Below are 27074 nucleotides of genomic sequence, written 5' to 3' on the forward strand. Positions count from 1 at the left end.
ATGTGTAAACTCTACACAGATGGTCACCCGAGGCTAAAATCAAACCTGGGTTCCTAGCACTGTGAGGCAGCAGTGCTAACCACTGAGCCACCGTGCTGCCCTCTGTCTATTTATGTTTTTTTTCCCTTTAGGTCACTAGCCTGAAGCCAGAAGTTTGTGCTTGAAGGGCATCACTCCACATCATGGTGAAAGTGAGGACTGCAGATGCTGGAGATCAGAGACAAGATTAGAATGGTGCTGGAAAAGCACAGCAGGTCAAGCAGCATCCGAGGAGCAGGAAGATCGACGTTTCGGGCAGGAGCCCTTCATCAGGAATGAATCCTGCCCGAAACATTGATTTTCCTGCTCCTCGGATGCTGCCTGAACCTGGTGTGCCTTTCCAGCGCCACTCTAATCTAATCACCACTCCACATTAACCATAGCTGACCAGGAATCTCTCTTACTTTCTTCACCTTCCATCACCACATTGGAAGAATTTGTAGGTTGACCTGTTTGGTTGCATTATGAATGCACCTTCCATGGTCAATGAGTCTTGGGGTTGAACTTGAAACTACAGCTCCTGGCTCAGAGATGCTATCTGTTGCACCATAAAGCTATCTTAGCTGTGTTGCTGCATCCAAAGAAAAATTGAATCACCTCAAAGATGGGGCTTTTTTCAGCAGACGTCACTTGGCTTCCACATTTGTTAGCTCTACTCTGGTCAACAGAGAACAGGTGCCCCATGGGAGAATTATTAGCCCACTAGTCATGGTATCTACCTGTGCTTTCCTGTTAGGATGCTGTTAGTTATGCTACAGGAGCTGTCCATGTAACCACAGCTTTCTGTATAAAACATAGTCTTCAGAGTGTACAGCAGTGGAGGGAGATGCTTCATCTTTACAATGCTGTAGTAATTCTTGAGTTAATGTTAAATGATAAGGCCCACATTAATTGTCCACCCTATGTCCTGCTTGGGAAGATGGTGGGGGCCTTCTGCTCAAACCACTTGAGTTCCATCAGGCTTAGGGATGCCATTAGGGAGGGAGTTCCAGGATTATGACACAATGACGATGAAGGAACATCTCTCCGAAGCGGGACAGTGAGTGTGTGATTCTGAGAGGAGCTTGAAGGTGATGATAGTTTTTCCATGCTCTCACTGCATTGTCCTTCTCAGGAAGGCTGGGTGTTGTTGGTTTTGGGAGGATTTTCCATTGTCCAGTTCCCTTTCCTCTTGGAAGACCCAACTCCAGACAATGATTCATTCTTAAAACAAACATTTCTTTCCAGTAAATTCAATGCTTATTCCAACTCATCACACATTTACCTCTTTAGTTTTTGTTTTCTTAGCTTCCTTTAAGTGATATCTCCTCCCTCCCCAAAAAATTAAACTTACTGTAGTTGGCCAATCAGTTCAAAGTTTTACCGCCAGTCCCACTTTTAAATTTGAACTGTTTTTTTTCTAACGGTTTCTGCTCGAGCCAAGGGCCAATTAGGGGGGCTGGTTCGGGCTGTCAATCATAGCCCGCCCCACCCACTCAGGTGTGCCCCGTGATACTGGCCCAAGAGACTCAGCCAATCAACAAGAGGTAACAGAACCTGAGGGATGCCCTTCGGCGCATTGTCCCAGTGAAGCGCGTGTCACCGACCATGCTATCCGCTGATTGGCAGGCAGCTCACCCAATGAGAGCGCAGGGCGGGAGTGGGAGCGCGTGGGGTGGAGAATGCCGGGGAAGACAGGCGCCATGTTTGGATGGGAAATGGTGAGAGGAGTCAGCAAGTGCAGACGCGTCTGTGGAAAAACCGCAGAGTTAGTGTTTCTGGTAAGTGAGTTTTCGTCTAAACTGAGTCAAAAAAAAAAGTGTGGCGCTGGAAAAGCACAGCCGTTCAGGCACCGTCCGAGGAGCAGGAGAGTCGACGTTTCGAGCATAAGCTCTTCTGAGGCAAGTTAGAAGCGCAAGAGGGCTTGAACAAGTGAAAGGAGGAAAAAGAACAAGAGGGAAGATCTGTGGCAGGCTGGAGGAGATTTAAAGACCAAAGAGTTTATTTGGCAAATCTAAAGAGGTCGATTAAAATGGCAGGTGAAGCAACAAAAGTCCAGAGGAGCTGTGAAAGAAAGAGCTGTATGTCAATCTGGCAGAAAGCAAAGAGAAAACTGAGGAGACTTGTGTGGTAGGTGAAAGTGTCTTTACTGATGTAGGAGACCTGTGTTTAAGTACCATGCTCACGAGAGATGTGTAATAACATCTCTGAACAGGTTGATTAGGAAAATAGGTTAAATTTTTAAAAAAACAAGTAAGGGCCCTCTTGTGATGCAGTGTCTAATGTCTCTGCCAATGAAGATGGAGGGGCAGGTTTAAGATCCACCTGCTCCAGAGATATGTAATAACAGGTGAATTGTCCATGCTAAATTGCCCGTAGTGTTAGGTAAGGGGTAGATGTAGGGGTATGGGTGGGTTACGCTTCGGCGGGGCGGTGTGGACTTGTTGGGCCGAAGGGCCTGTTTCCACACTGTAAGTAATCTAATCTAATCTAATATCTCACCAGGTCGATGAGAAAAATAAGTTATTTTTTTTAAAAAAAAGACAGAAGTGAGGAGGCTCTGTTGGTGTAGTGGTAGTGACCTTACCCCTCAAGTAAGAGTGTGGGGTTCAAGTCTCAGCTGCTCCAGAGATGTGTAGTTACACTTCTGAACAGATTTGATTAGAAAATGCCTGAAACAAATAGGCACCAGCTAAGTAGTTGGCTGTCATGAAATCTACAAAGAGAAAAGTGAGCACGATCCCTGGTGCACAATACTTTGTAATTTGTTATTGCTTTTCTTGTAAAGAGTGAGTTTGTTGGTGGTTTAGATAGTAAAAGAAAAATCTAGTAAAATAGGATTAGATTACGTGTAAACTCACAGTTCAGTCCTGAAAGCTGTAAAGTGTTTGGTCAAAGAATAGAAACCGGGAACAGGAGTAGGCCAGTTGGCCCTCTACCATTGTGTGATCATGTCTGGTCCTCTGTCTCAAAGCCATGTTCCTGCTCGCCCCCCCCCCAATAGCCCTTGATGCCTTTGAAATCAGTAAATTTAGCCATCACTTGAGTATAGCTCTAGTGGTGGGGCCTCTGCAGTGCGGGTCATAGGTCTACTATCCTTTTGAGTGAAGAAATGTTTTACCCATCTCAATCTTAAATGGCCTACCTTGAGGCTGTGAACCTCCAGTGTCAGAGTGAGAACAAGAATTACAATGGAGAATGCAAATCACAGTCCATCGAAATCTCTGGGTCGTGCTAGTAGGGAAGTCCAAAACGAAAGGGTATAGATTTTTTGATTCAAAGGGGCAACTTCTTCACGCAAAGAGAGTGCATTTCTGGAATGAGCTGCCAGAGGAAGTGGTGGAGGCTGGTACAATTACAGCATTTTAAAAGGCATCTGGATGGGTACATGAATAGGATTAAAAGGGATATGGGCCTAGTGCTGGCAAATAGGACTAGATTAATATAGGATATCTTGTCAGCATGGACAAGTTGGACTGAAGGATCTGTTTCCATGCTGTACAGCTCTACATCTACAGTGGTTCAAGACGAGATGGACAATAAATGGAATCTGATTGTATCGTCCATGCTAAGAACAAGTCAATAATTTCATCAGAAACTACCTGACGTTCTCAGGCACTCATTAACAGGATGGTTTCAAGGTTTCCAAATTGTAAAGCTTTTCTCATAAGCATTTACACTGGGAGTTTCCCTCCTGGGATTCTGCTACTCAAGGTTTTGTGTAAAGCGGGAAGTCATTGGTGAGCCCAATCCTCAGCTCAGACTTTTGCACCAGGAATCACTCAGTCCCCACAACATTGGGCTGATTTCGCCATCCCTGATCCAGACTCAGTGCAGTGGAAACTCAGTTAGTTTCACAAGGCTGTATGTTTCACCTGAACAGGTCACCTTCTATCAAAGGGACCCCACTTGATGTTATATACTTAATGGTAAGATCCTAGGGAGTGTTGTTGAGCAAAGAGACCTGGGAGTGCAGGTTCATAGCTCCTTGAAAGTGGAGTCGCAGGGAAATAGGATAGAGAAGAAGGCGTTTGGTATGCTTTCCTTTATTGGTCAGAGTATTGAGGACAGGAATTGGGAGGTCATATTGCAGCTGTACAGGACATTGGTTAGGCCACGTTTGGAATATTGCATGCAATTCTGGTCTCCTTCCTATTGGAACGATGTTGTGAAATTTGAAAGGGCTCAGAAAAGATTTACAAGGATGTTGCCGGGGTTGGAGGATTTGTGCGATAGGGAGAGGCTGAAAGGTTGGGGCTGTTTTCTCTGGAGCATCGGAGGCTGAGAGGTGACTTTATAGAGGTTTACAAAATTGAGGGGCATGGATATGATATGTAGACAAAGACTCACCTGCGGTGGGAGAGTCCAGAACTAGAGGGCATAGGTTTAGGGTGAGAGGGGAAAGATATAAAAGGGACCTCAGGGGCAATTTTTTCACAGAGGGTGGTACGGATGTTGAATGAGCTGCCAGAGGAAGTGGTGGAGACTAGTAAAATTGCAATATTTAAAAGGCATTTGGATGGGTATATGAATAGGAAGGGTTTGGAGGGATGTGGGTGGGATATCTGGTCAGCATGGATGGGTTGGACTGAAGGGTCTGTTTCTGTGCTGTACATCTCTATGACGTTATGATGCTTCGATTGCTAGAGAATCAGCTTGGAACATAATTCCTATGAGAGAGAAACCAGCAGAGTGCCTGTTGTATTAAAGAATCCAACACTTTGAACAAGTGTGTAAAGGAGCTTTTCAAGAGCACAGACCCATCAAATGACACTCAACATCCTGGGGATCAATGGCAGCTGGAAAATGGGTGACAGGAGCACAGAGTGTAAAGGAGAGGAGGCTTCTAGGGAGGCAATGGGCAAGAGCTGGACGTTCCAGCAGCTGCGTTGATCAAGACACTAAACAAAAAGAAAAACGACAGCTCACTTCAATATTGCTGATGAAGAATTAGATGAGGGTCTCTATTTCATATTGAGCGAGGGATTAGATCAGATGGGCTGATCCAGTACCAACTCTCACCTGCCACTGGATGAGGAATGTTTAGTTTAAAAGTACTGTACAGCAGTCATTTTTTAAACAGTATTTAATTGCATGGTATGTGGTATTTCTTTCATATTTAGTGATTCATTTTGTTTTGTAAATTACTTCAGTTGTTTATACATAGTATTGAACACAGTTCAGTATTTCAATCTGTGCATCTTTTTTTCAGCAAAAATTGTCAGCAGCAATCTAACTCTCTGCTACTGAAACACTGATTACAATGGGGAACCAGGTCTCACTTAAATTTGTGATTTTTCAGGAGTTCAACCTCAAACACATGGGGTTTTCATGTACAAATTCATGTAATAATCAGAATAAACATGAACTGTTGGATGTTGCGAAACTCGGTACCTTGGTTATTTTAGGATCACAAAAATCGCAATTACAGTAAAAGTAGAAACAAGCACTTTGGTTAGCAATCCATATCTTGCTGTAGTAGAAAGTCCAGGATCAAGTGAAGCCATTAACAGACTAGGATCAGTAACAAGACTAACAGCAGAGAACTTCAGCACCTTGTGTTTCAGAACCAGGTCCACTATAAACAGATCCTTGGTTAATTATACTCTTGGAAGGATTTGGGAGATTAGATACCAATAGCCACCAACACACCAGACCACTTCAACTCCTTGTGCATGCACATCGCCTCACAATGTGATTGATATGTGCTTTCCAAAAGACATAACTGACAAGTGGCAGTCTCTCTTTTTAATTAAACCCAACAGCTGCTGAAATAAAGTGGACATTTTAAAATAATTTGCTGATCAGGTAAGGCATAGGACTGGATGAAACACTGGTTCCCTCCTGGCTCTGTGTTCTTCTCCATTGACTTAAACCAGTCATGGGGGTTTGGTTAAAATCATACATTGAGTTCCTACACAGAATTCCGGTAACACTAATACTAGTTGGTAGCACGTTCAGAGTTCTTTGAATTCTAAGGAAGAGTCACTTGACCTGAAATGTTAACTCTGATTTCTCTCCCCAGAAGTTGCCAGACCTGTTGAGTTTTTCTGGCAACTTCTGTTTCAGTTTTTGTTTTTGTTAGAACATCAGTTCTTTTGGTTTTCATGAGTTCTGTATTTGAAGAACAGAAAAGTGAGTCTCAAATTGAAATAAAAATTTCAGGTAGCTTAAGAACCAGTTCCAGGCAACAGTGACCCACACCACTCACTGTCACGGAGTCATTCTTTGATAAAATATCTCTCAGCATTTCTAACCTCCCTATCTATCCAGCATGATCCAGTGTAAGAGCTGAAAACACATGCAGTAGTCTAGAAACAGATTTACCTGATAACAGGTGTGTTCGGTCCAGGTGTAGGAGCTTGCCCTAAAGAAAACATCATGTGTTTAGTACGGTGTGTGAAACAAACTGCAGAAATGTTCAGAGACTCTATCAGGCTTTAGGGAAACACATCCAGGGAGGAATGAGGCTCAGGTCAGACTGATCAGGAGGGTTCAGGAACAGGATTGGGAATCAAAATTTCCAACTGGATTGCACTAACTGTGAAGGGTAGAATGGAAGTTTTCCAGAGTGACCCTGAGCAGGATCATTTCCAGCAGCTTACATTCTGCCCGCCTACCCCCCCCCCCCCCCCAAAAATAGGATACTGAGATGCATTTTAATGGTCAATGCACTGGGTCTCGCAAAGGCTGCTTGAAAGGGGCTAGAGGCCTGTCTCCAGTTCACCAACACCGTGGGGTGGCATGTTGGCTCAGTGGATAGCACTGCTGCCTCACTGCACCAGAGTCCCAGGTTTGATTCTCGGCATCAAACTCCACACAGACATTCTCCCCGTGTCTGTGTGGGTTTCCTCCGGGTGCTCCGGTTTCCTCCCACAGTCCAAAGATGTGCAGGTCAGGTGAATTCGCCATTGGAAATTGCCCGTAATGTTAGGTGCGTTAGTCAGAGGGAAATGGGTCTGGGTTGGTTAGTCTTCGGAGGGTCAGTGTGGACTTGTTGGGCCAAAGGGCCTGTTTCTGCACTGTAGGGAATCTAATCTGGAGATGAAAGGACCATGTTTCGGGGGTATGTGCGTGTTACAGCACTGTTAACCCCTTCTATCATCCAGTTTGGTAATTCTGTCCTTCAGGGCTCAGCCAGCTCCGTCAGTTGTGTTTTTACAAAATAACTCTTGGTAGTGGGCACTCGGATTGTTTCCAAGTGATACTCACTGCTTTGTACAAGTGACGTCCAGCACGAAAGAGAACTGATTCTGATTCATCGGGTAAGGGAGGGCAGTAGGTGAGAATCAGCAGGAGGTTTCCAGGTTCATGTTTGATCCGAGGCTGAGAGACTTCATGGGGCTCAGAGTCAATGTTGAGGAGACTGATCACCTCTCCCTCCTGAGATCAGTTATGACCTGGGGTGGTAATAGTGCAGTGTGAGATGCACAGGGAATTCAGGTTCTGTGACAGTCTCCCAACCTGGAAACCAGGATCCTGACTGAGGGGACTTTCCCTAAGACTGCACTGGATGTTTTTTTGTTGTGACCTGATTCGGACTCAGTCATAGCCAGTGGTCTGTTCAGTTTAATTTTTTTTCTTAATTGGTTTGATACAAACTGAAATTCCAAGTAAGTCATTGGGGAGATATAGAGGACTGCAATCACATAGAGACCAGACCAGGTGAGGACATCAGGTTTTACATCAAAATATTAAAACACAGAGGAGCAAGATTAAACCAACCTGTCTAGCCCTGTAGGTTTCTGAGACCTGTTACCACCACCTCCTTCCTCCAACCCTCACGACCCAATATAATTCTTCTAAATTGCAGTAAATTATTCCTAACCGATCTCCTCGCTTTCTGGACATCACTCCTGCCATCCCAGGAATCAGTGTGATAAACATTCACTGCACTCACTGTATAACAAGAATATCTTTCTCAGGTGAAGAGACCAAAACTACATGGATGTGGTATTCACCAAGATCCTGTGTAATTGCAGCAAGTCATCACTGCTCCTACACAATTCCTCCAAGTCAACTCCTCTCACTAAGAGGTTCAACATAACATTTGCCTTCTTTACTTCTAACCTGCTTCCAAGGAGCCCAAAACCCTGGTCAGATGGGTCACCTGGAATAAGTAGATATAACATCCCTGCCAATACATTACATCCCAAGCTTCACATGGTTACATTGTGATGTTGGATTTATAAGAATCTCTGATCAGGAACTCACTGCTTTCATTTCTGGGAGAAAGGTAAAGCTCAGACATTGAGGATCTTCAAGTAAAAGCAGCTTGTGCTGGACATTTGGCATAACGAAGCAACTTGACAGCAGTTTGAGTCACATGTTGTCTATTTGTGCACATACTGGGAGAATACATCAGGATATCAGAAACATAGAACACATTTTACAGCAATGGAAATCTCCTTCCCAAAGCTTATAAGATACTTAAAAAAAAACACTTTTGGAGGAAGAAATTTGGCTGTTTCCTGGTAAACAATCTGTTCAAGTGGCATCCTGCAGAGTCTAGTTTCTATGTTAAAGGGAATTCAGACCGATAAACCCAGAGTCTGGTTCCTGTATTAAAGGGGGTTCAGACAGATAAGCCCACAGTCTGGTTCTTGCATTAAGGTGTGAGCTGACTTTTCTTAAGAGGTGGAGGTAAAGGACTACAATTTTCCCATGCCCTTCCACACCCAGCTCTTTGGAAAGAGAAATCACTGGACTGGTACGAGCATGAATACCTGTGTAGGGCAGCCAGGGCACACATTTGACAGCCTAGGTGCTCAGCTTTTGGATAAAGAGGCTTCATTCTTAAAGGGCACTGCTGTAATGGTCTCCATGCAAGTAGGACACAGGAAAAGCCCTGGAAGCAGCTGTGTTGTGTTTCAAACTCAGGAGATCCATAATGGCTTGGAAAATGTAAGCCAGCTTTTGTTCAGTACAGCTGAGAATGGAGTGAAAGATTTGTACATACAGTATTTGCTTAGTGCAGTTGTGAAAAATCGAAGTTGTGAAACTCGGGGGCAATGGTAGCTTTGTGAAGTTAGCTGTCTGCAAAGAGCTAAAATTGTATCCTTGTGTAGATGCTGGGGTCAGTCTCAAGAATCGAAAAAATTTAGAAAGGAGAGTGAACTACCAGGATGTGAGCAATCATTAATGCAGTCTATGATGGTGCACTTGTGAAGACCTTAAAAACTGAATCCATTATGAAGTTTCAATGCTATCTGATGACCCACACATTAATAATGCTTCGATCCGTTAAGAAATATGTGGTAATTGCCTTGACCCCATTAGTTATTTGTGCTCTGTGGAGTGTATTATCAGTTTGTCTGTATTTGTCTCATGTTAATTCTATAGGGTACAATGCAAGTTGTACATTTATTGCACATTATTCTTGCTATTCCACCTTTATTTAGTAACGCTTATTTGGTTTAACACTGTGGAATCTGGTGGGTTTATTCTCTTAATGTGTACTTGGGATCTCAAACTATGTCACTAAGCGAATTTTTAAAAAAAACTTTAGTCCTGAGATGAACTGTAATGTAAATTTGATAGTTCCAATGAGGTAAAGTCCCATTCTTTCAGAAATTTGGGAGTAGCAGCCTATTCTCAATCTTTTATCAAAGGACAGCCAACCTAGTGAAAAGGCTTAGTCAAATGAAAGTTTATTGCACCCTTTCCAAAGCAAGTACATCCTCTTGCTGAGGTCAGGACACCAAAACCACTCTGTACTCCCACTACTGAAAAATGTGTTGCTGGAAAAACACAGCACGCCAGGCAGCATCCGAGGAGCAGGCGAATCGATGTTTCGGGCATAAGCCCTTCAGGAATGAGGTTGGTGTGCCAGACGGGCTGAAATAAAAGTTAGGGAGAGGGGATTTAGGGGAGGGGCAGTGGGAATACGATAGGTGGAAGGAGGTGAGGGTGAAAGGCTGGAGAGGGGGTGGAGGCAGAGGGGTCAGGAAGAAGATTGCAGGTCAAGAGGGCGGTGCTGAATCTGGGGGTTGGGACTGAGAAAAGGTGGGTGGAGGGGAAATGAGGAAGCTGGAGAAATCCACATTCATTCTGTGTAGTTGGAGGGTTCCCAGGCAGAAGATGAGGCGCTCTTCCTCCAGGCGTTGTGTAGTCACGGTCTGGCGATGGAGGAGGCCAAGGATCTGCATGTCCTTGGTGGAGTAGGAGGGGGGGGTTAAGTGTTCAGCCATGGGATGGTTGGGTTGGTTGGTGCAGGTGTCCCAGAAGTGTTCCCTGAAACGTTCCGCAAGTAGGTGGCCTGTCTCCCCAATGTAGAGGAGACCACATCAGGTGCAACGGATACAGTAAATGATGTGTGTGGAGGTGTAGGTGAATTTGCGATGATATGGAAGGATCCATTGGGGCCTTGGAGGGAGGTGTGGGTGCGAGTCTTGCACTTCTTGCGGTTGCAGGGGAAGGTGCCGGGAGTGGAGGTTGGGTTGGTGGGGGGGTGTGGACCTGACGAGGGAGTTACGAAGGGAATGGTCTCTCCAGAATGCTGATACAGGTGGGGAGGTGAATATATCCCTGGTGGTGAGGTCTGTTTGGAGGTGGCTGAAATGATAGAGGATGATACGATGTATCCGGAGGTTGGTGGGGTGGAAGGTGAGGACCAGTGAGGTTCTGTCCTGTGACGATTGGAGGGGCGGGGTTCAAGGGCAGAGGTGCAAGAAGTCAAGGAGATGCGGTGGAGAGCATCGCCGATCACGTCGGAGGGGAAATTGCGGTCTTTGAAGAAGGTGGCCATTTGGGTGGTTCGGTATTGGAATTGGTCATCCTGGGAGCAGATGTGGCAGAGGCAAAGGAATCGGAAATTAGGGATGGTGCTTTTACAGGGGGCAGGGTGGGAGGAGGTGTAATCTAGGTAGCGATGGATGGGAGATCTGCTGAGGTGATGAGGTTATGGATGGTCTGGGTGTTGATGGTTTGGTGGTGGGACGTGGGATCATGGTCAAGGGGATAGGAGGAGGTGTCCGCGAGTTGGCGTCCAGCTTCAGCGCTATAAAGGTCGGTGCGCCAAACTACCGCTGTGCCTCCCTTGTCTGCCGGTTTGGTGAGGTTGGGGTTGAATCAGAGGGAGTGGAGGGCTGCGAATTGTGAGGGTGAGAAGTTGGAGTGGGTGAGAGGGGTGGACAGGTTGAGGCGGTCAATGTTGCAGCGGCAGTTGGCTATGAAGAGATCGAGGACAAGTAAGAGGCCAGCACAGGGTATCCAGGTGGATGGGGTGTGTTGGAGGCAGGAGAAGGGGTCGTCGGAGGGTGGGCGAGAATCCTGGTTGAAGTAGGTGTGGAGGCGAAGGTGGCGGAAGAAATGCTCAATGTCCAGCCGCGTTTCGAACTCACTGATCCGGGAGAGTAGGGAGATGGTGAGGCCTCTGTTGAGGACTGATCGTTCATCCTCAGAGGGGGAGGTCTGGAGGGATGGTGAAAATACAGCAGGGCTGTGAGCGAGGACCTGGAACCTAGTGTGGGGGCAGAGATCATCGTGAGGGCAGAGATCGACATGGTGTGGTCCTTGAGCAGGTGAGTGACATCACTGGGGGCGGAAGTGGCTGCGGTAGCTCCGGCAACGGAAGTGGTGCACCGGGCAGAAACGGCGCTGGTCCTGGTAGTCGTGGATCCCGTGGCGGCGGTATATCTGTGAGCGATGGTCTTATTGCAAGAATGCCTACCTTGAAGAAGCTCTCCTCCTCCTTCTACAAGGATCTCATTGAGTCCCTCTCTCACTGCATCCCCCAGTCATCTCCTCTGCCCTGAAGCTCTTCAGCCACATCCTGAAACAGACTCGTTACCACAGCCACATCTCCTTCCTCAGCACCTGCCTACGGAACCGACTGACCCCGCATGGACTCCGGACTACATTCAGACCAACACGCCCTCATGTCGATCCCCGTGACCAACTCCGCTCCAGCCCCACACCAGATCCTAGCTCCCAGCCCTGCTGTATTTTCACTATCCCTCCAGACCTCCCCCTCTCTGAGGATGAACGATCAGTCCTCAGCAGAGGCCTCACCTTCTTCCTCCCGGATCAGTGAGTTCGACACGCGGCTGGACATTGAGCATTTCTTCCGCCGCCTTCGCCTCCACACCTCCTTCTTCAACCAGGATTCTTGCCCACCCTCTGACTCCTTCTCCCGCCTCCAACACACCCCATCCACCTGGACATCCCGTGTTGGCCTCTTACTTGCCCTCGATCTCTTCATTGCCAACTGCTGCTGCAACATTGACTGCCTCAACCTGTCCACTCCTCTCACCCACTCCAACCTCTCATCCTCACAACATGCAGCCCTCCACTCCCTCCGCTCCAATCTCAACCTCACCATCAAACCGGCAGCCAAGGGAGGCGCGGTGGTAGTTTGGTGCACCGATCTTTACACTGCTGAAGCTAGACGCCAATTCGCGGACACCACCTCCTACTATCCCGTTGACCATGATCCCACATCCCACCAACAAACCATCGTCTCCCAGACTATCCATAACCTCATCACCTCAGAGGATCTCCCATCCACCGCCTCCAACCTCATAGTCCCTCAACCCCGTGCCGCCCATTTCTACCTCCTGCCCAAAATCCACAAACCCGACTCCCCCAGCCGACCCATTGTCTCAGCCTGCTACTGCCCCACCGAACTCATCTCTGCATACCTTGACACTGTCCTGTCCCCCTTAGTCCAAGGACACCAGCCACACCCTCCAGCACCTCCATGATTTTCGCTTCACTGGCCACCAACGCCTTATCTTCATGATGGACATCCAGTCCCTATACACTTCCATCCCCCATCGCGAAGCCCTCCACTTCTTCCTCTCCACCAACCCAACCAATACCTTTCCACTGATCCCCTCCTTCGACTGACTGAACTGGTCCTCACTCTGAACAACTTCTCCTCCCACTTCCAAACCAAAAGAGTAGCCATGGGCACCCACCTGGGCCCCAGCTATGCCTGCCTCTTCATCGGATATGTGGAACAGTCTATCTTCCGCAGCTTCACTGGCATCGCCCTCCGCTACATCGATGATTGTATTGGCGCTACCTCATGCTCCCACGAGGAGGTTGAACAGTTCATCCACTTTACTGACACCTTCCACCCTGACCTCAAATTTACCTGGACTGTCTCAGACTCCTCCCTCCCCTTCCTAGACCTCTCCATTTCTCTCTCGGGCGACCGAATCAACACAAATATTTTACTACAAACCGACCGGCTCCCACAGCTACCTAGAGTACACCTCCTCCCATCCTGCCCCCTGTATAAATGCCATCCCATATTCCCAATTCCTTCGCCTCTGCCGCATCTGCTCCCAGGAGGACCAATTCCACTACCAAACAACTCAAATGGCTTCCTTCAAAGACCGTAATTTCCCCTCCGACGTGGTCAATGATGCTTTCCACCGCATCTCCTCAACTTCCTGCACCCCTGCCTTTGAACCCCGCCCCTCCAATCGTCACCAGGACAGAACCCCACTGGTCCTCACCTTCCACCCCACCAACCTCCGGATACATCGTATTATCCTCCGTCATTTCCGCCACCTCCAAACAGACTCCACCACCAGAGACAGATACTCCTCCCCACCCCTATCAGTGTTCCGGAGAGACCACTTCCTCTGCGACTCCCTCGTCAGGTCCACACCCCCCACTAACCCAACCTCCACTCCTGGCACCTTCCCCTGCAACCGCAAGAAATGCAAAACTTGCGTCCACACCTAACCACCCCCCCCCCCCAACCCCATCTCCCTCAAAGGCCCCAATGGATCCTTCCACATCCGTCGCAAAATTACCTGTACCTCCACACACACTATTTACTGCACCCAATGTGGTCTCCTCTACATTGGGGAGACAGGCCGCCTACTTGCGGAATGTTTCAGGGAACACTTCTTGGACACCTGCACCAACCAACCCAACCGTCCCATGGCTGAACCCTTTAACTCCCCCTCCTACTCTGCCAAGGACATGCAGGTCCTTGGCCATCTCCATTACCAGACCGTGACCACACAACGCCTGGAGGAAGAGCGCCTCATCTTCCGCCGAGGAACCCTCCAACCACAAGGGATGAATGTAGATTTCTCCAGCTTCCTCATTTCCCCTCCCACCATTTTCTCAGTCCCAACCCCTGGATTCAGCACTGCCCTGTTGACCTGCAATCTTCTTCCTGACCTCTTCGCCCCCACCTCCTCTCCAGCCTTCACCCTCACCTCAATTCCTTCCACCTATCGTATTCCCAGTGCCCCTACCCCAAATCCCCTTCCCCCCCACTAACTTTTAATTCAGCCCTCCTGGCACACCAGCCTCACTCCTGAAGAAGGGCTTATGCCCAAAACGTCGATTCTACTGCTGCCTGGCCTGCTGTGTTTTTCCAGCATCGCATTTTTCAACACTGGTCTCCAGCATCTGCAGTCCTCACTTTCTCCTGTACTCCCACTATTGTCTCACCAAAGCCCTACATAATTGCTGCTAGAATATATTATTGGTTGATGTCTGGACAAATCCCTCTGAATGCTGTTGAATAATCTTAATCAGTTTATAACATTATTCTTTCCACCAACTATTCTGTGGAAGGGTCACCAGACCTGAAACATTAACTCTGATTTCTGTTCAAAGATGCTGCCAGACCTGCTGACTTTTCCAGCAAATTCTGTTTTTGATTCTTCCTACCAAAATGGATGACACGTAATGACACATGTAATGACACATTTATGTAGCTTAAGTCAGCCAACCTCTGGTGTGACACTGCCCACGCTCACCATTGAGGCTGCTGTGAAGATGTACATGCCTCGTCTCTCCAATGTAGAGGAGACCACATTGTCAGCAGCAAATATGGGAGACTAGATTGAGTGAAGTGCAGGTAAATTGCTGCTTTGCTTGGAATTGTATGTCTGGGGCCTTAGATGGTGAGGATGGAAGAAATAAATGGGCAGATGTTACACTTTATGTACTTGCATGGGAAGGAGCCGTAGGGATATGGGAAGATGTTGAGAATGAAAGAGGAGTGGATCAGGGTGGCCTGAAGGGAATGCTGAAAATAGAGGAAATACACATCTTTTGGAGGTTTCAACAACAACAGTAGCTGATCCTGTGGAGGCTGGTCGGGTAGAAAGTGAGTAGGAAGGAACGGGTCAGACAGAGCTGAGGGCCCTGTCAACCACAGTGTCAAAATGTTAACTTTGCTTCATCTCACTGCAAATGCTGCCAGACCTACTGAGTTTGTCCAGCATTTTGTTTTTTCACAATGTGATCTCCTTTCCCATATCACCCCTCTTCCTCTTTCCCCCCCCAATACTCCGCCCATTGGCTGCCTGAAAGTGTCATCTTGTGGTGAGGCTCTCATGGAATATAAATCATCAAATGCCCGTCATATCCTCAAGCACCTGTGAATGTTTGTAGGTTGGGATGATGTTTTCCCAAGCAATGAGGTGGTGGAGGGATATTAACACAAGGCTGAGGATCGTGAAACAGTGTGTCATTAGAGAACCTTAAATTACATCATTAACACATTCTCGGGACCTGAAGTACCAGCTCTAAATACCCACAGCAAAATTTATATTAACAAGCTAAACCTGGACATTTCCTGACACACAAGGAAAAGCAAAAGATTTTTTAAAATTCAAAAATCTTGAGATGTGGGGAGTCACTGACAAGGCCAGTGTTTAATGTCCATCCCATGTCCCCACTGGAGAAGTTAGGGCTGATCTTCTTGAACAGAGTCAGTGCCATCTGGTGAGGGTGCTCCCATGGTGCAATTAGGGAGGGAGTTCCAGGATTTGGAGCCAGTGATGATGAAGGATCAGCTACTATCTCTCCAAGTCAAGACAGTGTGTTTGAGGGGAACGAGGGACTTGCATTTGTCAAGTGGACCCAGTTGTGCAACAGTTCTCAGCACCTGCTCCTAGAGTCCCTTGTTACATGAATTATGACCAAGAACTTTTATTTCCACATACCACCCACTCTTCCACCCTGGCAATTTCAAGCCCAAGAAAGTTAAAAGCTATTGGGGAACAAAAGCATTTGGGGTAAGAAGGATCACTTGCAGATTCTGTTAAAATGAAGTTTCTCCATCGTTGAAAATGGCCATCTGCTTAACTAGCAACTCTGACCTCTACCACTGAAGCGTGTATCTGTATATATACAGTCTCTCAGCACATAGCTCTGTTTATCCCTAATCAGCCCTTGCCTTTCCAAATACATGTAAATCCTGTCCCTCAGGATTCCCTCCAATAACTTGCCCACCACCAATGTCAGGCTCACTGGTCTATAGTTCCCTGACTTTTCCTTACAACCTTTCTTAAATAGTGACTCTGTTAGCCAACCTCCAGTCTTTTGGCACCTGTAACTACCGATGCAGCAAATATGTCAGCAAAGGGCCCAGCAATCACTTCCCTAGCTTCCCATAGAGATCTACAGTACATCTGATCAGATCCTGGAGATTTATTCACCTTTATGCGTTTTAAGACATCCAGCACTTTCTCTTCAAGATGTAAAATAGATGTCACCATCCATTTCCCCACATTCTATACCTTCCATGTCCTTCTCCACAGTAAACACTGAGGCAAAACACTTGTTTAGCATCTCCCCATCTCTGTAGTTCCACGCCTAAGCTGCCTTGCTGATCTTTGAAGGGCCCTATTCTCTCCCTAGTTACCCTTTTGTCCTTAATGTATTTATTGAATGAACCAGGGAAAAAAAACAACACTCCATTTGCAAATGGCCCCCATGGTAAACGAATGGAGAAAATGAAGTCACATGGTGTGCAGGATGTTCTAGCTAGGTGGATGAAAAACTGGTTGAGCAACAGGAAACAGAGGTAGATGAAGGGAGTTTTGCGAAATGGAGGAAGGTGACCAGTGGTGTTCCACAGGGATCAGTGCTGGGCCCACTGTTGTTTGTAATATACATAAATGGAAGGGGGCATTATTAGTCTGCTCAGCAAGTTTGCAGACAACACGAAGATTGGTGGACTAGCAGAAAGTCATTGGGGACTGTCAAAGAATACAGGAGAATATAGATAGACTGGACAGTTGGGTGGAGAAGTTGCAGATGGAGTTCAATTCGGGCAAATGTGAAGTGATGCAGTTTGGGAAATCTCATTCTCGAGCCAACTATACTGTAAACGGAAGAACCTTGGGAAAAGTTGATGAGCAGAGAGATCTGGGAGTTCAGGTCCATTGTACCCTGAAGGTTGCTGCACAGGTGGATAGAGTGGTCAAGGCGGCATATGGTATGCTTGCCTTCATTGGACACGGTATTGAGTATAAGAGCTGGCAGGTCATGTTAAAGTTGTACATGACATTGGTTCGGGCGCATTTAGAATACTGTGTACAGTCTGATCGCCACATTACCAAAAGAATGTGGATGCTTTGGAGAGAGTGCAGAGAAGGTTTACGAGGATGTTGCCTGGTTTGGAAGGTGCTAACTATGAAGAGAGGTTGAGTAGGTTAGAATTGTTTCCATTAGAAAAAAGGAGATTGATAGGGGACCTGATTGAGGTCTACAAAATCATGAAGGGTATAGATAGGGTAGATAAGCTTATCTACCCTGAGTGAGAGATTCAATAATGAGAAGTCACGCGTTCAAGGTGAAAAGTTTAAGGGGGAGAGACGCTGCAAGTACTTTACACAGAGGGTGGTTGGTGCCTGGAAGCATTACCAGCAGAGGTAGTAGAGGCAGGCATGGTATATTCATTTAAGGTACATCTGGACAGATACATGAGTAGGTGGGGAGCAGAGAGATACAGATGCTTAGGAATTGGACGATTGGTTCAGACAGTGGATTTGGATTGGTTTGGGCTTGGAGGGCCAAAACCCTGTTCCTCGTCTCTAAATTTTCTTTGTTCTTTGTTCATTTGGTTTCTGTTGGCAGTATTTCAGTTGATTTCCTCATGATGTGGTTGAGCTGGTTTGGATATTTCTTTGAAATTTGAATCAGACACTCCTTTTCTATCTTTGTCATGTCAAGGCATGGAAAAGACCCATTTGGTTTCTGAGCAGCTTTTTTTTAGATGCCTGCAAAACTTTAAAAATCTCATAGCTGTGTTTTTTTTTTCAGCAGATCCAATTTTACTTTCATATTGCTTTAACCTTCACCAGTAGAGAGGCGAGACTTCTAACTTCAGAGGAAAGTGGAATTTATTGGGAGTAGAAAGTCAAACTTCCATTTATTATATCTGACTGGAACCTCCCGGTGAGGACTTGTTCACCAGGATAAGGACCTGTCCATGTAAAAAAAAAGTCTCACTTTTCATAACTGGTTGGCACTGCAGTGGTGGAAGTGCACTATAAGCTATAGAACCATCATTAAGTTAATTTGTTAGGTTTCCTTCAGAGTTCTGATTTTTGTTATGATGCCCATTTTAAGGGGCTGTTAATTAATTTTTTTATTTTATTAGCTCTCCACTTTTCATAAGAGTTTGGAGTCTTCCTTACGGAGCATACTGTACTCGATATAAACCAAAAAGTAGAGACAAAATAACAGCAAATTGTGTTTAGAAAAAAATTAATGAATTAATGGTGAAGTTTGAGTATGATCCTATAACCATTACAAAAGTATGGTTTACAAGGAGATCAAACCTGGGAACTAAGTATTCAGTGTATGAGGCATTTCAAAAGGAGAGCTGAAAAATGTGTTGCTGGAAAAGCGCAGCAGGTCAGGCAGCATCCAAGGAGCAGGAGAATTGACATTTCGGGCATAAGCCATTCTTCAGGAATGAGGAGGGTATGCCAAGCCGGCTAAGATAAAAGGTAGGGAGGAGGGACTTGGGGGAGGGGCATTGGGAATGCGATAGGTCGAAGGAAGTTAAGGTGAGGATGATAGGCCAGAGAGGTCGGGAAGAAGATTGCAGGTCAAGAAGGCGGTGCTGAGTCTGAGGGCTGGGACTGAGAAAAGTTGGGGGGAGGGGAAATAAGGAAGCTGGAGAAATCTGCATTCATCCCTTGTGGTTGGGGGGGTTCCTAGGCAGAAGATGAGGCATTCTTCCTCCAGGTATCGTGTTGCCATGGTCTGATGATGGAGTCGTCCAAGGACTTGCATGTCCTTGGCGGGGTGGGAGGGGAGTTAGTGTTCAGCCACAGGGCAGTTGGGTTGGTAGGCGAAGGATGATACGATGTATCTGGAGGTTGGTGGGGTGGTAGGTGAGGACCAGTGGGGTTCTGTCCTGGTGGCAATTGGAGGGGTGGGGTTCAAGGGTGGAGGAGTGGGAAGTGGAGGAGATGCGGTGGAGAGCATAGTCAACCACATCTGAGGGGAAATTGTGGTCTTTGAAGAAGGAGGCCATCTGGATTGGAATTGGTCCTCCTGGGAGCAGATGTGCCGGAGGTGAAGGAATTGGGAATATGGGATGGCGTTTTTACAGGAGGCAGGGTGGGAGAGGCAGGAAAGAAAGAATGGTGGGTTGTCTTTGTTAGTACGAGATGGATTAAGTACAAAAGCAAAAATGGTCTGGGATCAGATAATATAGAAATATTTGGGTGGAGGTAAGAAATAACATAGGGAAGGAGACCCTCGTGGGAATAGGTGATAGTCCCCTAGCTGTAACTGTTCAGTAGAACAGAGAGATAATTGGGCAATGCATTAATCATGGATGACCTTAATGTTCATGTAGATTGGCAGAGGTAACCATGAGGAAGAGTGTATTCAGAATAGTTTCCTGGAACAATATGTTGTGGATCCAACCAGGAATCAAGCATTTTGGAAGCTGGTAATGTATAACAAGATACATTTAATAAATGATCTGAGTAAAAAAATCCCCGAAGGAACTGTAGCCATAATATTGTAGAATTTAGCCTTTGGTTTGAGAGGGTAGAAACTTGGATCGGAAAGAACTGGCTATGTTTAACTAACTAGGCAGTTTAGCATGGCCAATTCACCCTAACCTGCACATCTTTGGACTGTGGGAGAAAACCGGAGCATCCAGAGGAAGCCCACACAGACACGGGGAGAGCGTGCAAATTCCACACAATTATAGTCCAAAAGATTTACTTGGAAGTACAAGCTTTCAGAGCGCTGCATCTTTGTCAGATAGCTAGTGGGGCAAGATCATAAGACACAGAATTTATCGTAAAAGATCAAAGTGTCATACAACTGATGTGATGTATTGAACAAACCTAGATTGCTGTTAAGTCTTTAATTACTTAGAATGGGTTGCAGGTTTTGATCCATTAATATGTAAATCCCAGAACATCTTTCGAGTCTCATTCCCGTGATAACTTAAGGTTTTATAAAAAGTGACATCTCGGCTCAGACAATGCATTAAAGGTGTGAGGTTAGAGTCTGTGTGTATTCCAACCTTGAGTCAGATTGGTTCTATTTCCAAAATGTCACATGGACTGACTGCCGACAGATTGTGTACTTTTTGAATGAAATAGAATGTATCTGCAAATTCACCCCATAGACTTATATATATGTGTGTGTGTGTGTGTGTGTGAGAGAGAGAGGGAGAGTATGTGAATGTGTGTATACATGAGTGCACATGTGTGACAGATTATATGCTTGTGAGAGGGTGTATACGTGAGTGTCGATCTGTGTGTGTCAGAGACAGCAACAGACTCTAACCTCACACCTTTTTAATGCATTGTCTGAACTGAGATATCACCTTTTTTTTAACCTTAAATTATCTTGGGAATGTGACTTGAAAGATGTAAATCCCAGAACATATTAATGATTCGAAATCTGCAACCCATTCTAAGTGATGCAAGGCTTTACAGCAACCTAAGTTTGTTCAAGACATCGCGTCAGTTGTATAACACTTTGATCTTTTACTATAAATTGTGTGTCCTATGATCCTGCCCCAATAGCTACCTGACAAAGGTGCAACGCCCTGAAAACTTGTACTTCCAAATAAACCTGTTGGACTATAACCTCGTGTTATGTGATTTTTATATTTAACTAAAGGCAATTACATAGGAATGAGGGTAGAGTTGATTGGAGTGGATTGGGGATGAAGGTTAGCAGAAGAGGCAGTTGACAAACAGACTTAGCCTTTTCAGCCTCTTCCTATAACTCAAACCCTCCAACGCTGGCAACATCTTCCCAATAATATGGGATCACTGGCAAGGTTAGCATTTATTGCTCATCCCATATCCTCCTCAAGAAGGTGTTGATGAATTTCTTGAACAATCTCAGTCCCATCTGGTGAAACAATCCTGTCCAGAAATGTTGGTCAGGGGTCAATTCTCTTGTTGCTGTGGCTTTGAACGCGCTTAACTGTTTTCTCTATCCTCAGCCCCCCCTGGTGTTAGTGATCATCTTGAAATGTTTAAGCCCTGCCTGATGAGGGTACTCCTATGGTGCCTTTAGGGAGAGAGTTGCAGGATTTTGACCCAGTCATAATGCAGGAACAGTGAATATTTCTCCAAGTTGGGATAGTGAGTTTGTGACTTGGGGCTTAGAGATGTTAGAAATGAAAAGAAGTGTTGTTTTTGCAGATATAAAAGAACATGAAGAAAAGGGGTCCTGCAGAAAAATTATTCACTCTGCAGGTACTTAGGGGAAGTGTATCTTTAGTATTTAATTAACCATAATTAAAAGTAACTCTGGAGTATAATATAAGCAAGTTAACTGCTTAAAAAAAATTTTCAGCAAAAAAACTGATAACTAAAATGCCTGAGCGGTACAAAAATGATGCAAAGTTGATGATGTGTACGGAGAATGGAATGTACCAGCAGTATTGATACAAAATGTTAAACTATATCTTGATGTACTATCGACAAAATAATGAAAATGTCAGCACTAACAGGGAGGAAGGTTGCCAACGTGGGGAAGGGGAAGTAACAAGGGTGGAGCGAAGATGGGCAGTTGTAAAGCCTGGTAAGCGAGATTGGGTAATTAGGAGTCTGGAGAGGTGACCTCACTCAGCTCAAAGGTATAATTGTAAACTAACCCAAGTCTAATTTGCTCAATTGCTTTGTGCAGTTGCAGCCCATACTTGCAGGTCCGTAATAAATTGTCTTGTTTCCAGATTTGTTGGTCTCGTCTAAAATTTTATTGAGTTTGTTTCTAACAGATTTGGGTGCTCGTCCTGGGATCCCAAGCTCTGGTCACTCGGCAATTTCTGAAAAATTGGAGAAGGTGCACCCTGCCGATTTCGGCAGTCTCTACTTTTTCCCCCATTGCCGCGGCGGCTCGGGCGAGCAAGATCCGGACTGAGACACTCTGGAAACAAGATTGGCAGACGCGACGCGATGGGTTCGGTCGGGTAACTCTTGTGCACAAGACCCGGGTAAGAAAAAAGGTCTTGAATAAGTATTATCTGGGCGACCGGGGTAGGCAGCGGGTTTTGTTTTGTTGTCAGTCTTTGCCACGAGCGAGGCACACTAACACGCGGCTGGTTGGTCGGGTAACTCTTATGGACTTAAGACCCGCATTCGCGGGCGGCCGGGATTTGCACAGTACTTGCTGTTTCGCCGCGGTTCTAGGTGCGCTGAGATGTGGTGGTTTGATCGGGTAACTCATATGAACTTAAGACCCGTATTCGGGCGGCCGTATTTGCAGCATTACTTGCTGTTTCGCCGCGGTGCGAAGGGCACTAAGACGTGGTGGTTTGGTTGGGTTACTCTTGTGTACATAAGACCCAGGTGAAGGTAAATTTCGGGCGACCTAGATTGACAACAGTTTTTGCTGTTTGGTATTGCTGCGGGACAGGGCGCGCACTCGACCAGGTAACTTTTGTGCACAGACCAAGGTATGAAAATTGACCTTGAAGTATTACCTTGGTCGGTTCCATACGAGAAGTACGGGGGATTTGGCAACTTAAAAAATGGAGAATAAAGGTCTTTAATTGGCTAGATTAATCTAACAAGTAAGATGTCTAACTGATTCGATCACCCAGCCTTAGAACAGTTATTAAGAGGGGAAACCCCCACACCGAGATTAGGACCCTGAAGTGGGTGTGGAAGAACTTAACACCGAACTTCAGGGAGGTTAATTAAAATTATATAAAGAAAACGGCCGAGTATCAAAATGGGAAATAAGAATAGCAATTCAGATGTAGAAAGAGAAATGAGAGAGACATCCGAAGACTATATCCCAATGGACAGTCCTTTAGGAAAAATGCGAAGAGATTGGAAATACAATCCTCGGACGTGAGGAAAAGACCAAAAACAAATGATAAAATTTTGTTGTTTTGAGTGGACTAAGGAAAGCATTAAAGCCCCAAATGTATTTTGGCCTAAATATGGGTCAGATGAGGATTGGTTATGTCAAGATTTAAATATATATGTAAATAGGAAACAGAAGTGCTCCTATAAAGAATCTGACTACACCGCATGTTGGATAGGGAGCCCGAACTTTTTAATTCTGAAAAAGTCAAGAACGGAAGAAGGCAATGAGGAAACAAAGGATTCCCGCTGGGATTCTTTGTCAAGTTTACCCCCTCCCCCATATAACAGTGATAATAATGGCCCGTCGTTTCCCTCTCCCACAGCCCCCCCTCCGGTACAAGGACCTGAAAGAGGTCTGGGAGAAGACGTTCCCTTGAGTCCGATTAGAACGATATCAGCAGTAAAAAGAAGGGAAGAGCAGGACATAGGCGGGGCATCGGCATAAATATATCCCCTTCAAGAAGTACCTGTTGGTAACGGCGAAATCGGATATGTTACTGCACTGCTGACCAGTAGTGAAATCAGGTCTTTTGGAAGAGAAATGAAAAGTTTGATTGGAGCTCCAGTAGGATTGGCGGAACAGTTGGATCAATTCCTGGGACCGAATTTGTATACATGGGGTGAACTGATGAGTATTATGGGGACACTATTTTCAGGAGAAGAAAGGGGTATGAATAGAAGAGCTGCGCTTAGGGAATGGGAAAAGAGACACCCTGTGGGTGAGGGAGTAATACCAGCTGAAAACAAATTCCCCAATATAGACCCACGATGGAAGGGTATGGATGAACATGATAGAGGAGAGACTTTCGAGAGATGGTTATTTTAGGAATCAGAGAGGCGGTGCCTAGATCCCAAAATTTCACGAAAGCTTTTGAAGTAAGACAAGACAAAGATGAAGCCCCGTCAGCTTTCTTGCAAAGACTAAAAAGTCACTAGAAAATATTCAGGAATGAATCCTAATGATCCGGTAGCTCAGGGACTTTTGAGGGTCCAATTCGTAACCAAATCGTGGCCAGACATACAAAAGAAGTTACAGAAATTAGATGGATGGAGTGAGAGACAGATGGAGGAATTGTTACATGAAGCACAGAAAGTATATGTAAAAAGAGAAGATGAGAAACAGAAAGCTAAAATAATGGTTGCAGCAGTTGAGGAAGTTGTGAAGAGAGAGAGAGAGAGAATCAGAAAGTAACAAGGAAAGACAAGAGGCAAAGAACAGATTATAAAAAAAGACATTCAGCAGGATCTTATTACTGTGGAGTAACAGGGCATTTTAAGAAAGATTGTCCAAAGCTAATGCGACAAAAAGAAGCAGTTTCATTGATGACTTTTGATGAAGAATAGGGAAGTCAGGGGTTCCTTCTTCCTGAAACTCACCAGGAACCCTTGATAAATTTAAACGTGGGGCCTAAGGGAGAGGAAACAGTATTTCTAGTGGATATGGGAGCAGCCCGATCATCCCTAAGCTTTAGACCTAGTGGTGTTAAGTTAACTAACAAAAATCTCAATTTCTGGAATAAAAGGGAAAGAATTCCTAGTTTTCAAACCAACTTTAATAAAAGTAAATAATGAAGAAATAATGGGACAATTATTATGTATCCCTGATGTCGGAAGCAACCTTTTAGGTAAAGATTTGATAATTTTACTAAATTTAAAGATTAGAGTTGAGAACAATTCGGTAGCTGTAACGATGAATAAATTAACAACCAGTAACGAAGAGCAGATAAATCCTAATGTGTGGGCAAGAACTGGAAACACAGGTTATTTAAACATTAATCCCAATGTAATTACGCTGTCACAAGAAAATAAAACAGTAAGACTTACACAATATCCAGTTTCATTAGAGGGACGCAAGGGGCTACAACCAGTAATAGACTCCCCAGTAAAAGAAGGTTTATTGGCACCATGCATGTCACCCTTTAATACTCCAATACTACCAGTTCGGAAGCCAGATGGGACTTACCGACTAGTACAAGATCTCAGATCAGTAAATCGACTGGTTCAGACACGCCACCCAGTGGTGCCTAATCCATATACCCCTTTTTAGTAAGATATCATGCAACCACTGTTGGTTTAGTCTGATAGATTTAAAAGATGCATTCTGGGCTTGCCCTTTAGCCCCAGAGAGTCATGATATATTTGCTTTTGAATGGGAAAATCCATACACTGGCAGAAAACAACAATTCCGATGGACAGTACTCCCTCAGGGATTCACAGAATCACTTAATTTATTTGGGCAAGTCCTGGAACAACATAAAATGCCTCGGGGAATGTCACTATTGCAATACGTAGATGATCCACTTGTGTCAGGACAAAATAGAAATGATGTAAGCTCAGCTACCAATGGGTTGTTAAATTTCCTAGGACACAGGGGTTAAGGGTAACTTGGAGTAAATTGCAATATGCAGAAAAAGAGGTGAAATACTTAGGACACCTTATTAGCAAAGGAACTAGACTTATTAACCCCGACAGAATTCAAGGGATAGTAGAGTTGTCCCTCCCGGAAACTAAACGTGAATTACGGAAGTTTCTATGGTTAATGGGCTATTGCAGATTATGGATAGAGTCATACGCTCAGAAAACAGAGGCTATTTTATAAATTGACTGAGTCCGAACATGAAAAATTGCACTGGACAGAAGAAGAAAAAGAAAAATTATGTGAGTTATAGCGTAATTTAATACAAGCTCCAGTTTTGGCCCTTCCCTTACTGGAGAAACCATTTCACCTTTTTGTAACAGTAAATGATGGAGCAGCCTTAGGAGTGTTAACTCAGAAAGGAGGAGGAAATAGACAACTTAAAGCCTTCCTGTCCAAAGCCTTGGACCCAGTTTCAAGAGGATGGCCTGAATGTAGACAGGGCAGTAGCAGTGACTGCCATATTGGTAGAAGAAAGTCGGAAGCTCACTTTTGGAGGAGCACTAGTAGTTGGTACCCCCCCATCAAGTCAGAACTGTGTTCAACCAAAAGGCAGGAAGATGATTAACAGATTTGCGAATTTTAAAATACGAAGCCATTCTGATGGAAAAAGATGACCTTGTATTAGCAACAGACACCTGTCTAAACCCAGCTACCTTCTTATGGAAGGGAGAACCTCTAGACAAGCTAGAACTAGAACATGACTGTTTAGATATCATAGAATATCAGACTAAGATTAGGCAAGACCTGAGAGACATTCCTTTACGTGAAGGAGACAGTTATTTATAGATGGGTCATCAAGAGTAGTGGAAGGAAAACGATGCATTGGGTACGCAGTAGTGGACGGTGAAGAGAACCAATAGTGGAAGCTGACCGGCTACCTAACACATGGTCAGCACAGACTTGTGAATTGTACACATTGAACCAAGCTTTAAAACACTTAGAGAATTGAGATAGAACAATTTACACTGACTCTAAGTATGCTTACAGGGTAGCTCATATCTTTAGAAAGATATGGCAAGAACGGGGGCTAATCAATAGTAGAGGAAAGGACTTAGTGCATAAAGAATTAAAAGGACAAGTATTGGGGAGCTTAAAATTACCCCAGGAGATAGCTATAGTCCATGTACCCGGACACCAGAAAGGGAACACACTAGAAGCAAAGGGAAACAGGCTAGCAGACGGAATAACCAAAGAAGCAGCTATGAAACCCACAGTAACAAGAATGTAAGTACTAACGTCCCATAGTTGATTCTTCTTCCGTGAACCCCGTGTACACGGAGGAAGAAGAAAAAGAATTTCAGGAAATAGGGGCCAATAAACAACTGAAGGAAAATTGATCTTGCCAGATGGGAGGGAATTGGTGAGTAAACCAGTTATGAGGAACATCCTAGCTACTTTACACCAAGGTAATCATTGGGGCTCCCAAGCTATGTGCGACATTGTGTTAAGGAAATATGGATGCAAGGGAATCTATACATTAGCAAAACAAATATGCATAGGATATACAACTTGCCAGAAGATTAATAAGAAAATAATAAGGGAAATTATCAAAGGAGGAA

The 27074-nt window shown here is 45.2% G+C and overlaps 1 protein-coding gene across 4 annotated transcripts in view; it reads right to left on the minus strand.

The window, feature by feature from the left end:
- Positions 1-25040, minus strand: part of LOC140458875 (uncharacterized) — a 117550-nt gene extending 92510 nt beyond the window's left edge. For 3 of the 4 annotated variants that reach the window (XM_072553598.1, XM_072553601.1, XM_072553599.1), the window contains exons 1-2: positions 24921-25040; positions 6346-6385 (exon numbers count right to left, since the gene is read on the minus strand). In XM_072553598.1, the coding sequence (XP_072409699.1) occupies positions 6346-6385; positions 24921-25003 (123 nt within the window). In that variant the 5' untranslated portion in view covers positions 25004-25040. The remainder of the gene's footprint in view (positions 1-6345; positions 6386-24920) is intronic. The other variant, XM_072553604.1, reaches the window with a different exon arrangement.
- Between the last annotated feature and the right edge of the window lie 2034 nt (positions 25041-27074).

Source organism: Chiloscyllium punctatum, chromosome 34 (assembly GCF_047496795.1).
Source record: "Chiloscyllium punctatum isolate Juve2018m chromosome 34, sChiPun1.3, whole genome shotgun sequence".
Lineage (NCBI taxonomy): Eukaryota > Metazoa > Chordata > Chondrichthyes > Orectolobiformes > Hemiscylliidae > Chiloscyllium > Chiloscyllium punctatum.